At 40.9% G+C, this 16,474-nt stretch overlaps 1 protein-coding gene across 1 annotated transcript; it reads left to right on the top strand.

Annotated features, from left to right (window-relative positions):
* LOC109234105 (early light-induced protein 1, chloroplastic-like) lies at nt 14,636-16,072 on the top strand. Its single transcript, XM_019399951.1, has 3 exons — nt 14,636-14,969; nt 15,177-15,257; nt 15,550-16,072. Exons 1-3 carry the CDS (start codon nt 14,817-14,819, stop codon nt 15,898-15,900), a joined length of 585 nt encoding a protein of 194 aa, XP_019255496.1. The 5' UTR covers nt 14,636-14,816; the 3' UTR covers nt 15,901-16,072.

Here is a 16,474-nt window from a genome sequence, read left to right as displayed (position 1 = left end):
CACTGATAACTATCCGAATGGTCCTCTCCGAAATAACATTATCAGACTCCGGTATGACAAACTCGGCGCATGCTTCTCGGATGGCTCTACAAAGTTAAATTGCTTCATCAACCAGAGACAATAAGTACTTTTCGAGTTAATCTTCTAGCGAATATTAGGGGAAAAAATTGTGCCAAGTGCTCAACTCTCTTTATAAATGAGTGTAGGGTTGTTCAAAACCAAATCGTAATTGTTAACCGAACTACAAAATTGGCTATTGGCTTATTGGTATCGGGTTATTGGGTAATGGTTGTAGGGTAAAATATGATATGATACGTGGCCATCTAAAGGAAGGACACGTAGAACCCAAGACGGGAATGGCCAAAGACCGAACTTAGCTATTCCGTTTGTCACGGGAAGGGATAATGTCCATAAAGGTGTATTAAATGCTCTGTGCCCGGTAGCATTTAAAAAAGAATATTCCGCGGCATTAAGAGCGACATCCCGTTACACGGACTTTGGCATTTATTTTCATCGTTACATCTTCTCAATGGCCCCAAAATTGGCATTAAAGGAGGACACGATCCTAGGACCCCCTTTCCTAGACATAGCTACAAATAGTGAGCTTAGTTATCATTGTAAAGGACATGAATTTTCTGTAAAACTTACACTATATTCTATAAAAAGCTTAATACAATTTTACTTTCTCACTTTTTGATTTCATCATTGCTGTGCCCGGAAGCCTTGTTCCCGGAACTATCATCCCTACCGTTTCATCTACATTTTAAGGCAAGGTATTGCATAATTCTTTACTTATTTCATTATTTTGAGGATTAAATTAGTTCACTTGTCTAGAAACCACATACAAATTCAACTGTACCATTTTACAGGTAAACGGTTTGGCGCCCACCATGGGGACTAGACAGCCGTGCAATTGAATTGATCCTTGCCTTTTTTACAAACGTTCTTTGATTAGTTTTTCTTAAGAAATAGCATATAACACTGTTAACAACATGCACAACCCTGAGGTTCGAGGAGATCAACCTCACTTCGATGATCCAATCAGTAATACCCGCAATGAGGGAGTGATACCACACCGGCGCATGATAGGCAGTATCCTCGGCATGTTCGGGAGACGGCTCCCGATGATGAGGAGGAGGAGCATGTCGTTGACTCGGTAAGGGTCTTGCAAGAGCAACATGTGATCATTCTAGGCCATCTCACGGACAGGAAAAGGTTATGATGGAGTTCAAGCAGGCAATGTCGGGGGCTTCGAATAATGCAAACAGACGAGATCTAATTCCTCCCGGTGTTATCGCAACCAAACAACGCAGAGGGTCGACAACAACACTCCCAGGGGTGAAGTTGGCTCCGACGGGGTTGGGGGAGCGAATCTGATCTCAATAACGAGAACTATCCTATCAAGAATGAACTCTTACAGTTTATGAGGGAAGTAAACTCCCGCATGGACCAAATCTCGGGAGTGCCACTAGTACTGAAGGATCCGGACTCCAAGAAGTATACTAAATTGCCATACAAGCCGAATGTCACACCAGAATTAATCCCAAAGCGGTTTAAATTGCCTGAAGTGCCAAAGTATGACGGAAATTCAAACCCTGCGGAGAATATTACCCCCTACACAATGGCGGTAAAAGGAAATGATCTAGCTCCAGACGAAATTGAATTTGTGTTATTAAAGAAATTTGGAGAAACTCTCACGAGGGGAGCTTTCACGTGGTATTCAGTATTACCCGAGCATTCCATAGATTCTTTTGAAATTCTCGTGGATTCTTTTATTGAGGCCCATGCCGAGGGCAGAAAAGTACAAGCCTGGAAGGCCGAAATATTCAGGATTGCACAGGGAGAGTCCGAGTTATCACTGTAGTTTGCTACCCTATTCTAGTATGAAATAATGTTGCTCCCGACTATCCCGGATGAATGGGCAGCTGAAGCATTCACCAAAGGATTGAATCCGAGAAGTTCAGATGCTTCCCAAAAATTGAAGGAAATCCTGATTGAGTTTCAACAGACGACTTGGGCAGATGTCCACAACTGGTACGAGACAAAAATAAGGATCGGAGACGATCAGGTTGGTCTCCATCATCGACCAAAGGATGGGATATGAACAGAGAAAAATCAAAAGATGATAACGACACAGACAGGCGGACTTCGATGGGCCGGTTTTTTCCCTACGAGTGGACTGAAGGCTGTGGCAGAGGCTTCTAGACTGTAGACATGTTCACCGTTGACAGAAGGATCGATTATGACCGAAACAACAGGTCATTGCAGGATAAAGAAATAGGGTCACAGGATCCTTCTTACCCCAAGTTATTGGAATACAACTTCAACAGCAGTAGAGTGGAATTGGTGTAAGCCATGAGAAACATCAAAGAGGCACGATTCCCGAGGCCAAAGAGATCTAATCCCAGCCAGAGGGATCCCAACCTATACTGTGAATACCATGGGACGAATGGCCACCGGACAAGGGACTGCCGACACTTTTGAGAAGAAGTGACAACATTATTGAAGAACGGTCACCTCAGAAAATTCTTAAGCGATCGAGCTAAGAACAATTATGGTCGTAGCAGAGACAACGCGAAACCTTCAAAATTAGGAGAAGAACCCTCGCACCAAAACAATTAATATGATCTTCAAAGGAAATGAGATTAATGGGGTCACCTTCTCGGCAGCAAAGAAGACAAAAGTATCAATAACTCATAGTTAAAGGCTTCGGGAAGACGATATCACTTTTACGGAAGAGGGCGCAGACGGATTGCTGCTACCACATAACGATGCACTTGTAATTTCTTTAAATGTGTTAGATTTTATGATTAAACGTGATCTAGTAGATCCTATGCTAAAGGAATAATGAAAACAACCTTTTTCGAAGTAGTAGATGGTGAAATAGGATATAATATCATCCTGAAAAGCCATGGTTCACGAGATGAAAGTTGTGTCCTCAACATATCACAAATTGTTGAAGTTTCCAACGCCAGAAGAAATCAAGTAGATAAGGGATGATCAACCGGTAGCAAGAGAGATGAACGCAACTTCGGTCTCCAGTAGCAAAGGAAAGGAACACGCGGCATAGCAATTACAGGAACCGGCACCTACCCCTAAACCTGAAGAAGTTAGCCCGGGGATAGAGGTGTTGGAACAGTATTAGGTGCCGAGATATTTCCAAGTTCCAGAAGAGACGGATGCAACAAGGTCCACGGCGGAATAGTTGGAGCATGTTGCATTGTTCGAAGAATTCTTAGAAAGGAAATTCCACTTGGGGACAGGACTGAACTCGAAGTTCAAGTCTGCTTTTATCAAATTTCTTAAATTTAATGCCGATTGATTTGCATGGTTGCATGAGGATATGACAGATATCCCGACGGAGGTAGACGTGCACAAGTTAAGCTAAGATCCCAACATACCTCCGGTAAGACAAAAGAAGCACCCTATTGCTGATGCAAAAACAAATTCGTCAAAGAAGAGGTAACCCGTTTACTTAATATCGGTTCGATCCGAGAGGTAAGGTATCCGGGCTGGCTAGCTAATATAGTAGTAGTTCCTAAGAAGAATATTTTGCATGTGTTTAGATTATAAGGATCTTAATAAGGCGTGCCCAAAAGACTCGTTACCACTGCCAAATATCGATCAAATAATTGATTCCATGGCTGGGAACGAGTTAAAGAGTTTCCTTGATGCTTATTCCGGGTACAACAAAATCAAGATGAACCCCGAAATTTGGTACATATTGTTACATTGTGATGCCCTTCAGGTTGAAAAACACTGAAGCCACTTATCAACAGCTCGTACAGGATGTTTGAAAATCAAATAGGAAAAACTATGAAAGTTTATATAGACGATATGCTTGTTAAGTCTTTAGATGTAGGAAACCACCTTAAACATCTGCAAGAAACTTTCGACATCCTGAGGAAGCATAATATGACACTTAATCCTGAGAATTGCGCGTTCAGGGTTAGCTCTAGTATGATTCTGGGATTTCTAGTCTCACAAAGGTGAATTGAGGTTAACCCCGATAAAATCAAGGCCATAGAAGACTTCCCGAATTTGCTATCAAACGTAAATGAAGTCCATGGCTCACGGGAAGATTGGCAGCTTTAAGCAGGTTCATTTCCCGGTCATCACAAAAATGTCATTGCTTCTTCGCACTGCTCAAAAAAAATAATTTCGAATGGAAACCGGAGTGCCAGTAGTCTTTGAGGGATTTGAAGAAGTACTTATCAAGCCTTCCATTGCTTTCAAAACCAAAAGAAGGTGAAACGTTGCTAGTCTACCTCGCGGTCTCGGAAGTTGCGGTAAGTGCCGTTTTGGTCCGAGAGGATGAAGGTACGCAATCTCTCATTTACTATGTTAGAAAAATTTTAACGGGAGCAGAAACTTGCTACCCACATTTGAAGAAACTAGCCTTAGCTCTTATAGTTTCTGCTCGGAAGCTGAGGCCCTACTTCCAATGCCACCTGATAGTCGTGGTGACTACTTTCCCTTTGCGGAACATTCTCCATAAACCAAAGCTCTTGGAAAAGTTGGCCAAATGGGCCATGGAAATGAGCGAATTCGACATAGAATATAAACCAAGGACTGCAATTAAGTCGCAAGTCTTGGCTGACTTTGTGGTTGATTTCAGTCTGGGATTATTGCCTCTGGCAACCAAAAAGGCAGTAATAGTGTCGGAGTCGACATTGGGAGTTTGGACCTTATATACGGACGGAGCTTCTATCATGAAAGGGTCCGGGCTCGGAATAGTCTTAATTACGACTTCGGGGGAAACCTAAGACAAGCCATCGGAACGATCCCTCTAACTAACAATGAAGTAGAGTATGAAGCTTTGGTTGTAAAACTCGAATTGGCCTAAGGACTTGACTCCGAGATCATCAAAATCAAATTTGACTCGCAGTTGGTGGTAAATCAGGTCTACGAGAGGTCTACGAGATCTTTGACACCAAAGAAGTACTCATGCAGCAATACGTGATAAAAGTCTACGCTCTGTTGGAAAGGTTGCCAGGAGTGGTCAATTACTCATATCTCTAGGGAGGATAACGCAGAAGGAGATGCATCGGCGAACATAGGATCATCGACAGAAATGAAGGGATCGGAGTTTGGGATGGTAGTACAAATGATGAACTCCGTCCTGGATGTGGATGGTTATTATGAGGTAAATTCAAGTAATTTGGTCTGGGACTGGAGAAATGAAATCATAGACTATTGAGAAGTTTCCCGAAGATCCCAAAGCGTCCGGGATTTGCGTACCAAAGCGCCCGATACAGCTTCAAATGAGGACAATTATATAGAAAATCTTTCCAAGGCCTGACGGCCCGATGCTTAGGGGCATCTGATGCTAGCTATGTCATGATAGAGGTCCGCGAAGGAATATGCGGCAACCACTCGGGCACAGATTCCTTGGTGTTGAAGTTGGTGCGGGCAGGATATTACTAGCCCCGCATGGAATAGGACGCTAAAGCTTTCGTACGAAAATGTGATCAGTGCCAATGTTACGCACCACTAGTGCATCAACCGGTAGAACCTTGACATTCAGTTATGTCTCCATGGCCATTCATGAAATGAGGGATGGACATCGTCAGACCGCTGCCACCGGCTGCCAAAAAGGTAAGATTTCTTTTAATTTTGACCGACTATTTTTCTAAGAGGTTGGAAGCAGGTCCTTATCAGAAGATTGGGGAACGCAAAGTGGTCGATTTCTTGTGGGAAAATATAATTTGCAGGTTCAGAATACCAAAAGAGATTGCACGCGACAATGGACCACAATTTATCGGTGCAAAAGTTAAAAAGTTCCTCGAAGATTTGAAAATAAAGAGGATCACATCTTCCCCCTATCATCTGAGTGCAAATAGTCAGGCGGAATCAACAAACAAGGTGATTATTCAAAACCTCAAGAAAACGTTTGAAGCGGCAAAAGGCAATTGGCCCGAAGAATTACCCGGAGTTCTATGGGCCTATCAAATTACGGCCAAAAGTTGAGCACAGGAGGAACTCCTTTTTCCCTGGTGTATGGTGCAGAAGCTCTAATCCCGGTGGAAGTAGGTGAACCCATATTAAGGTATTTCCAAGCATATGAAGAATCAAACAACAAAGTAATTTTAATCAACTTGGATCTTCTCAAGGAACGCAGAGACTTGGCGCATGTAAGAATGGAAACTCAAAAGCAGAGAATGGAGCGGTATTATAATCGAAGAGCCAACCTCCGCTATTTCAAAATAGGAGATTTGGTTTTGAGGAAAGTAACTCAAAATACCCGGGAGCCCTATACGGGGAAGTTGGGTCCAATGTGGGAAGATCCCTATCAGATTTTAGCTGATCCCAAGTACCCGGATCGATCAAAAGTTCAATTCTATCTGAACTACTCATTTTCAAATGATATCCACATTGTTCACAAATAGTTATGTCTCTTTCACCTTCAAGTTTACCTACTACGGTACCAGAGTGAATGTGATCTCCACCAGACATACGTAACGATTTTGCTAATACCCCGCGTGCATCCAGTAGGAATTGAACCTAGGAATTTGCCAATTATGAGTTGGGCGCTTTAACCATTCAAGGGGTATCCCCCTTTTCCGCTTTTCTTTCTTTCATCTTCCTAATTCCTCAGGTAAGCTTCATGCCAGTCTGACTAAGGTAAGGGGGAAGACCAAGATTATGAATAAGCTATTTATTCTCCGTCCTTTTGAATTGGGAAAGGTTCGAACGAGCTGGAGAACCAGAATAGAGACAAGTTTCCCAGCAATTGGAACGTGGTGCACCTCAAAAGATATCATTGCCGAGGAACAATATCCAATAAAAAGTATGTGCTGCACTCTTTTTCCCTTCGTTTAGTTTTTATCCCAATTAGGTTTTTCTGGCAAGGGTTTTAACAAGGCAGCGACCAAAAGCATACTATGAAGACAGCAGCAATAAGACCTTTAATGGCTAGGCAAACAAGCAAGTTTCCACTCAGGGACGGTTAGGTAGTCTTTGGCTCTATAGCAAATTCCCACTAGGAAGTTAAGTTTGCTACCGAGCAAAGGTTACTCGACCGTTCACAAGCACATACCACTAGAGGATTGTTGATAGTCTTTTGCTCGATAGGATAGATTCCTAAGGGGAATTAAGGTGTGTTACTGAGTTGAGGATTATCTAGCAATTCATTGGTGGAATCTTTGAAGGTACAAGACTTCCAGTGTTCCAATTCGCATTCTTCGCATTCAAACACTAGGGAAATGATATGAGGATACGACATCAATAACTGCAACATCGAAACAAAAATTTGGAAACATAAATGTGTCATCCGGACCGGGGACTACGCAGCCAGCTTTGTAGAAACAAGTTGTACAAGATAGTCACAAGTAATGGCAATTTCCTTTTAGCATAGCAAATGTTTGTGTATTTTTGAAAAATTAAGTCCTTTGGTTTTTATCTTTTTTCTTGTCTGAATGATGAACTAACTTTGTCATTTGAAAGTTAAACAAGTACTTCAAATTCTAGTGCCGTAATGAACAGGAGACGTCCTCTTCAAGAGCACCGTAAACATAAGAGGGCCCTCTCTTATGAAAACCCTCACGTTAAAGGGTTTGTTTCGAAAGAATTTATACTCGAAATCAAAATGCCTTCGGGGAAAAATGCACCCGAAGACGTACATGAAAAGATGCAAAATGTAAACTTGCGCAAATACTTATAAAAACCCTTACGTAAAAAGGTTAATGCCCGGAACCAAAGTGCTTCGAGGAAAATGCATCAGAGGCTGTGCATAATAAAACGTACGCAGAATTCTTAAGTAAATGCAAAGATTAAAAACTTGCATCGATATTCAAACGGAAGTAAGACTCAAACAATACTCAAAAAGATGTCTTTATTTACAAAAACATGCCAAAACGGCACAGGTACAAGAACTAGAAAAAAAAAAAGCTAAACTGCAGAATCTCCGGAACCAGGAGGAAGAGAAGTGTTTGCGCCCCCGGGAGAAGCAGGTGGATCTACCAATAGCTCAACACTTTGCCCAGTTTGGTCTTCGACATCATCGCCCTCCAATTCCTCTTCGGTTCCTGAGAACTCGAAAGTGGAACCAGAAGGGCCAGGAGCATCAGACTACGTTGGGAGTCCATTTTTAGCGGCTAACTCAAGCTCTCGGGCTTTAGCAATTTCGGCATCAAAATCAATGATACCTGCTTTGGGATCTTCCAAGGTTTTTCTCCTCATACTGTACATGGCGTAAGTTTTTCAACAATGAAGGAAGCCGTTCGGCACTTAATTTCTTCCTTGAGTTGAGTTACCTCGCCAAAAAGGCTTTCCCGGGCGGACCTAATAGATTTGAGGCTAACATCAAGGTCACGGACAATTGAAATAAAGAGCCTATTATGCTCAATAGTTTTCCTGTACTTCTCTTCCAACTGGCATGTTTCGCCCCTGCAGCAGCAAGCTCTTCGATTTTGGAGTTCAAGGCTGCCTCTAAATCGGTCACTTTTTCAGCAGTCGCAGCCTCACGCTCGGTTGCAGCAAGAACGACGTCATGGACTTCAGCCCATTTGGCCTTTGCTTTGTCAAATCTAACCTTCAGCGGGCCAATCTCCTGGGTAAGGGTTACCACCTCTTACTCGCTTTGCTGCAAACGAGCCTCCAATGTAACAGTCTCAGCAGCCTTGGCTTCCAGTTCCAAGAGGCGAGCGACACTTTGCTCCCGCTCTGCCAAAAGCTGATCCCAAGCAGAAGTAAGTTCTCCTTATCACAAATCAACCTTTAAAGTCCCTCGAAAGCAAGAAAATTGGCCCGCAAAGCAAGAAAGGTTAAACTTAGAATACGTTCATCCAAAAATAGAAGAAATGACAAAGGAAGAAAGGAGTGTGCCGTTGCGACGTCGTTCAACAGGCACTATCTCGAAAGTCCCCAAACATTTTCCCAATCCTTCATTGAAGCCAAAGGCTTCAAATAATTAGCAAGCTCCACCAGCTAGGAAAGTAGGCTGTAGTCGGTAGAGACCGAAAGGCTAACATTCCTCCTCCGAAGGAGATCTTAAGAAGGAGCAGTATAATTTTGCCCCACATTCCCATTAACTGGGGACTGGGGAGGAAGAATATCTCCTTCATAATCAGAGGTGGCCGGTGGAAATGATGTAGCAATTGCTGGTGGAAGAGTGGTTGAAGATGGAAATGATGTAGCAATTGCTGGTGGAGATGGAAATGAAGCTGATGGAGTTGAAGAGTAAGAAGTAGCTGCAACAAATGCAGTGCTGATTGTTGGATGCTCGCCAACCAAAGATGACAGGGACTCGATAGCTAGCCCTGCAATACCAGGTACATCAATTGGGGCCCAAAAATGGGAATTGGCATTTTCTACTAAATCAAATTCCCCTTAAAGTGCTGAGGTATCGTCCTCGGTTGTTGTAACTAACCCAACAGATTGAGCATTCTATTTAGTTGATGATGAACGTTGTCTTCTGTGCATAGAAGCCCCATCATCACTAGTTTCCCCATCATCGTCAATCACCATGGTGTCTATGATCGGCCCGGGAAGAGGGCTGGTGATCACAACTTCTGGAGACGACTCGGAGGCACTGGATTTCACTCTCTTATTCTTTTCCATGGCCGCGAAGGAATGACTTCTATTTGGTTGCTTGTTCTCTGGCCGGGGACTCCGTGGTATAACATATGTGCCCGAAGTAGGCCTGGAGACACCTGTTCGAGTAAGCACTTCATGAAGCAGCATCGTCACATCAGCAGGATCAGCCAAGACATCCTCCTTGGGGACAGCAACAGAGCCTGCAGGTAGATATAATTTCATGAGCTAGTCATAAGGGTTCAACTAAGTTCTTCACCTGAAAAATTAAAACAATGTGAGTTTAAATTGCCATGATTTTTGGCCTTCCACCCGTATTTAAGGGCCAGTTCTTTTCATAAACGAGTTTCGGCATCGTAACGTCCAAGATCTTCTGAACCCACCGGTCCAAGCCTTCCGCCACTAGTGGGATCCATCGAGTTATTGAAACATGCAAAGGATGAAGAATCAGTACAGCCATAGAGGAATATTTAGTGAAAGGAAATATTAAATGAAGATCGTACGAGTGCGGTTCCAAACGGCCAGAAAGGATGATGCCGTTATCGGAGTGATATTATTGGTGGCAACTACAACGAACCGCTCAATCCACCCACAGTCGCTATCATTATCCATGCTGGTCAGCCAAGACATCCTCCTTGGGACAGCAACAAAGCCTGCAGGTAGATATAATTCCATGAGCTAGTCAGAAGGGTTCAACTAAGTTCTTCACCTGAAAAATTAAAACAATGTGAGTTTAAATTATCATGATTTTTGGCCTTCCACCCGTATTTAAGGGCCAGTTCTTTCCATAAACGAGTTTCGGCATCGTAACGTCCAAGATCTTCTGAACCCACCGGTCCAAGCCTTCCGCCACCAGTGGGATCCATCGAGTTATTGAAACATGCAAAGGATGAAGAATCAATATAGCCATAGAGGAATATTTAGTAAAAGGAAATATTAAATGAAGATCGTACAAGTGCGGTTCCAAACGGCCAGAAAGGATGATGTCGTTATCGGAGTGATATTATTGGTGGCAACTACAACGAACCGCTCAATCCACCCACAGTTGCTATCATTATCCATGCTGGTCAACAGAACATGGTGACCACGTCTGCAGAGGTTTATCATTCCCCCACGAAAAATCTTGGGAGAGTAGAGATTCATCATACGAGCTAAGATTAGCTCTTCTCCAGTCTCCTAATACAAACACCAAAGGCACACGACTGCCCTCCACACAAAAGAACTTACTTGTGACAAATATATTTGGTAGAGGAGGCAAAACTCCGCAATCACGGAATCCAGCTCTCCACTCAAAGAAAATGCACCCAAAGTGAAGGGATACGTGTAAAAATATGTAAAACCCTCCTTGGGAAGGGTCACTCGCTTTGATAGATCGGAAGCGATAATATCCAACTCATGGCATCGACAGTCTTCCTTCGCAACAGGAATGTTGGAAGGATGGATTGAAGAAGGGTACCTACTAACATCCCATGAACGAGGGTCAGCAGTAGGAAATTTTTCTTCGAAGTCTTTTGTGTTATTAAGACTTCTAGGGATGATGGAACCCACTTTGGAGGAACAGAATCCTTGGCCTTTTTCTTGTTCTTTCAAGAACTGGTATGCTTTGAGGAAGAAGCCATTATATGGAAGGAGGAGAAGGTTTTTTGTTTGAAGAAAGATGAAGAACAAAGGTGCAAATCAGAAGCTTGTAAAATTATAAAGTGCAAGGAGAAAAGGATGATGCGTATAAGTAAATTTTGGTGGCTAAATTCATGGCCATGATTACCTCACTAATCGGCAAAAGTTGTGCTGAATCATGGGATGACGCGTGTTTGGAGCATTAAATGCAGAGAGACGTGCGTCTAATAAACAGTCAGAGCCTTCAGAAGGAGTTATAGAAATTTTCGCCGAAAGAGTGTTTCTACCAACTTCCCAGTAACACAAAGTTATGTCACCGGAGAGCAGCTGGACTATCTGTATAGGGTAAAATATAATATGATACATGGCCATCTAAAGGAAGGACACGTGGAACCCAAGACGGGGATGGCCAAAGACGGAACTTAGCTACTCCGCTTGTCGCCGGAAGGAATAACGTCCATAAAGGTGTATTAAATGCTCTGTGTCCGGTAGCATTTAATAAAGAATATTTTGCAGCATTAAGAGCGAGGGCCCGTTACAGGTAAATTGGCATTTATGTTCATCGTTACATCTTCACTAATGGCCCTCATAATTGACATTAAAGGAGGACACGATCCTAGGACCCCCTTTTCTAGACACAACTATAAATAGTGAGCTTAGCTATCATTGTAAAGGACATAAATTTTCTAACAAACTTATACTACATTCTATACAAAGCTTAATACAATTTTACTTTCTCCCTTTTTGATTTCATCATTACTGTGCCCGGAAGCCTTGTTCCCGAAACTATCATCTCTGTCGTTTCATCTACAATTTAAGGCTAAGTATTGCGTAATTCTTTACTTATTTCATCATTTTTAGGATCAAATTATTCACTTGTCTAGAAACCACTTACTAATTAAATTGTACCATTTTACGGGTAAACAATGGTTGGTGAACGAATTGAGATTTTATAATTAATGGCTTAACGGTTTGGGGGCGGATTACTCAATTTCCTTATCGAATAAACCGTTAACCCATTAAGAATTTTTGTATTTACACTTTTACCTTTATGTATATAAAGTACTATTTGAAACCTTATATCCTTATCCATAGAAATTTATGGGGAGACCAATAAAGGTGACACACAATAAAAGATTTATGAGAGAAGAGATAAGAAAGAATCTCAAGTCCCAAGAATTATCATCTGAATTGATCTTTGTGGTAGAATGAGCTAAAGCTGCTGGAATTTGAAAGTTATTCCTGTGAGGAAGTGAGTTTCCACGGCCCTTTGTTTGTATAGTGGAATCCAGACTGACATCTTGAAAATTTGTGTCATAAATTTTAATAAGGCTTCATATACGTTCCCTGTTACTTTTGTTACCTGTGTTATCCGGATTATGTTATGTTTCCTATCTCTTCTTTGTTTAGCGGAGAGGACAAAATGTTTAATCAGGTATAGTTTCAAGACAAATGTTCACTATGGTAATTGAATTCAATCCGAAGGTGACATATCCTATATTTTTCCTTATCTCTAATTCTCTATTTCTTTTTTATTGTCTATTTGATTTAGCTAATAAACCGTCTGATAATCGTTAATCTATTATCAATCTGTCTGATATCTTATTGGTTGCTAGCGGATTACTACAGTTATAAATCGATAACCGATAAGACAAATTGTTGAGAGTAAATATCCGTCCTATTCGCCCGATAAGCACCCCTAGTTGAGCGGTAATGTTGCTCGTTCAATTCTAGTGTGCTATGCAAAAGCTATTAAGAGGGCCACCATGTTTGCATAAGGTTTTGCACTACAACACGTGAATCTTAATATGTAAATGCGGACAAGTATTTAGCTTTCAGCCCCCTACCAACCCCCACATTTTATGGTTTCATGTCAACATTGTTTCTTGCATTTTTTGAACCGTTAGCTTGGCAAGTCTAGTGTCCTTCCCACCTTCTTCCCTCGTGCCAGTACGCCTATATTCGTGGAACACGGGGATTTAGTACCGATGGATGTAGTGACGAGATAGTCGGAATTATTTACCCTTAATCAGAGAACTTTTGTCCGCGTCATGAGAAAAGAGAAATTTCATTACCTTTAGTAAGTTTTTTTATGCCAATCTGAATTAATCAGGATGAGAGATTAGGAATACCAATTCTTACCACTGAGTTGGAAGTACTCACTTTACTCCCTGCACCTCGCGTGCAGTTGCAGGTATTGTTCACCCGGTAGCGGGTGATTAGCGGACCGAAGGTAATACTGATGTAGCTGAGCAAGGTGACCGCCAGCGTTCGCGGCACCGGACTTCATCTTTTGGATTCCAGATTTCATTTTATATATATATGACCCTGTAGTTGTGTTCCTACTTCTTAGATGCTCGTGACTTGTGACACCCCGGTCGGGTTATGTTGGGTTGTAAATACTGGTTATTATTGTTGTTAAGCTGTATTTATCTATTCATTTATGTTTAATAATTGTTAAAGTGAAAGGATTTGGGTTAGTTGGCTGGCCTTGTTTTCATGAGAGGCGCCATCACGACCGGGATGGGAATTGGGTCGTGACAAGTTGGTAAATTACATTCCTTTTCAAAACAGTAATTCACGTTTATTATACAACAACAACAACAACAACCCAGTAAAATCTCATAAGGTCTGGGAAAGGTAGTGTGTACGCAGACCTTACCTCTACCCCGAGTAACTCACGCTTATTATATTAAAATTATTTGTACGTGATTTTTATTGTCACCCGACAATGTTATCAACTAAAGTTAGAGACAAAAATTTCAACCATAATGTATGAACTATGGGATAAAGAAGCGTTTGTATTCATTTTCTTTGGGTTGCCATACACACATATATATATACGCACAAGATTTTGAAAACTATATTTCCTTTATTAAATTTTCATTTATTATCAAAAGATAATCAATGCCTTACGTGATCCTGTGATTCAATTCATATTAATGTTACACTTTAATATCATAACATGAAAAAAGTTGTTCGGAGAGAAATAATGGTGGTGTTGTACCAAGTATTTACATTTCTAATATAAGAATGGGATCATGCCAAGAAATTCTAGGGTTGAAACTTACATGCATTGGGTATTTACACCTAAAAAAATGAATGTAAGCCACATATTTTTAATACATAAACTTATTACCTAATCATAATTAGACGATATGTATGCTTACTTTAATTTTTAGTTAACTAACGTTAAAATGATTGGTTGGTGCACACCTAAAGTTAAAATCCAATACCCCACACACTACTTTTGCAACTTTTCTTGGGTACCCTTTTCATTCTAGGAGGTTCTAGACATGCGGTAAATGGGGAGGCCACATCACTGTGTTACTTTTGTAAAAGCTCAATGAGTCCACGTGACTTAGGCATCTTTAGAGGCCCAAAACTGAATTACGTGGCTCCACAAATATCCACACCCCTTTTCTCTTCTCTATTCTTACCCTTAGGCCTTACCCCATGCACTATAAATGCCCACTAATACTTCAGTTCAATTATATGATCAAGTGAGTTAGGTCAAGAATCAGTACCAAAGAACACTAATCTTTCTTCATTGTCTTAGTTACTTCCTAATCCTCAGTGTTTTGCTATTTCTTAGTTTCTGATAAGAGAAGAGTAAAGCGCGGATTTTCTCTAATATATATTTGTGAGTTTGAGCTAGAGGAAAAATGACAACTTCATTTGCCATGCAATCCATGATAGTGGGAAGTAGTCCACCGGCAAGTTTTTCAAAGAGAAATGGTCTCAATCAGTTTGTTCCTGGCTGTTACTTGCCACGTTTTCAGAAGAGTTCACGTCTTCGCGTTAAGTGCATGTCTGAGGTAGCTAGTGCATAAAACTTATAACTTATTTTATATTGTTTTATTGCGGAGGAACTTTTTTTTAAAATCATAAAAAGTATTTATGTGTATGCTTGACTTTTAAATAAATATGATAGTGCAAATTAAATGGAGTAGTTTTGAAGGGAGTAAAAACTAGAAAGTTTATTATTATGAGAAGAATAATTAAGGAGATCTTTAAACATGCAGGATGGTGAGAAAGAGCAATCTTCAAGCCCCTTGACCAATACTGCAGCTACATCGAAGCCAACACCTCCTCCTCCTGCAAAGGTTGGGATCTTTTTTCAATTAAGCAGTGTTAACATCTATTTTTCACCTAATAAGTCGTTGCACGTTTCGTCTCAAAAAAGAATTTACTTATGTCAAGTTCAGCTACTATATTTTAGCTCGATTTCAGATTTACATTTCAATTAAAAAGATATTCGTAAGTAAAGTTTCATTATGTGAAATAATTCTCCAATCAAAAATACGAAGGGAAGAGAGATTGTTTACAACCCTCTGGCCGGGGAGCAAATTAAATAAACATTATAATTCTTATCCTCTACTCATTATTCTGCAACAGGCAATCACCAATTTCTCGGACGTATTTTCATTCAGTGGAGCAGGACCCGAGAGAATCAACGGTAGGCTAGCAACGATTGGATTTGTGGCAGCCCTTGGCGTTGAGCTAGCAAACGGTGGAGATTTATCTGCACAGTTATCAAATGGTGGATTTTCATGGTTTTTGGGGACAAGTGCTTTGCTAACCTTGGCCTCACTTATCCCATTGTTCCAAGGAATTAGTGCTGAGTCTAAATCTGGTGGGATTATGAGTGCCGATGCCGAAATTTGGAATGGAAGATTTGCCATGCTGGGATTAGTTGCTTTAGCTTTTACTGAATATGTTAAAGGAGGTGGCATCTTCCAAGTCTGAAACGTAAATTAATTCTTTAGCTTAAGTTAATACTATAATTATACTAGTGCGTTGTTTTATATCTGATGTAAACAATATTCCCATGTAACCACACCTTCTGATTTCAATTAAAAACTATGATATAGAAATATGTCTGTCTGGTTTCCCAAGTTTTTAACAATCGATTCACATATTTGTTAAACTTTTCCGCTTGTCTTATTTTTTCTTAAATTAATTCTTTTATGAGTCAAGAGATGTTGATACATATGATGAGTTCTACCTAATCCCCAGTTGGTAGCTAGCAAAATTTTCATCTTCTTGTTGGTGTGACTCTCCTATCTTGTAATTTCCTTTGTCTCGTCTTGGAAATCAATTAAACAATTTTAAAAAAGTGTTTACTTTTATGTAGCACCAGAAACGTGTTTATGCTGCTTCGGCAGCAATTTTTCGCCTATTCTTCACTCTTAGACAAGAACGTTACTGGTAACAAGGAAAAAACTGGTGAATCATGTAACGGAGCTATCACTAAGTCATCTCTTTGTTACCCAATTGACATCACTACGATGGCCTAACAAAATATCAAATCAAACTAGGA

The sequence above is a fragment of the Nicotiana attenuata genome, chromosome 11 (assembly GCF_001879085.1).
Source record: "Nicotiana attenuata strain UT chromosome 11, NIATTr2, whole genome shotgun sequence".
Lineage (NCBI taxonomy): Eukaryota > Viridiplantae > Streptophyta > Magnoliopsida > Solanales > Solanaceae > Nicotiana > Nicotiana attenuata.
Note: the sequence above shows the minus strand (reverse complement) of the source record. Positions and strands in the feature narration are given on the sequence as shown.

Excerpts from the sequence above, each read along its gene's own strand:
- LOC109234105 (XM_019399951.1), top strand. The coding sequence starts at position 14,817 with ATGACAACTTCATTTGCCATGCAATCCATGATAGTGGGAAGTAGTCCA. Across the intron at positions 14,970-15,176 it reads GCGTTAAGTGCATGTCTGAG|GATGGTGAGAAAGAGCAATC; the intron begins GTAGCTAGTGCA and ends TTAAACATGCAG. Across the intron at positions 15,258-15,549 it reads CACCTCCTCCTCCTGCAAAG|GCAATCACCAATTTCTCGGA; the intron begins GTTGGGATCTTT and ends ATTCTGCAACAG.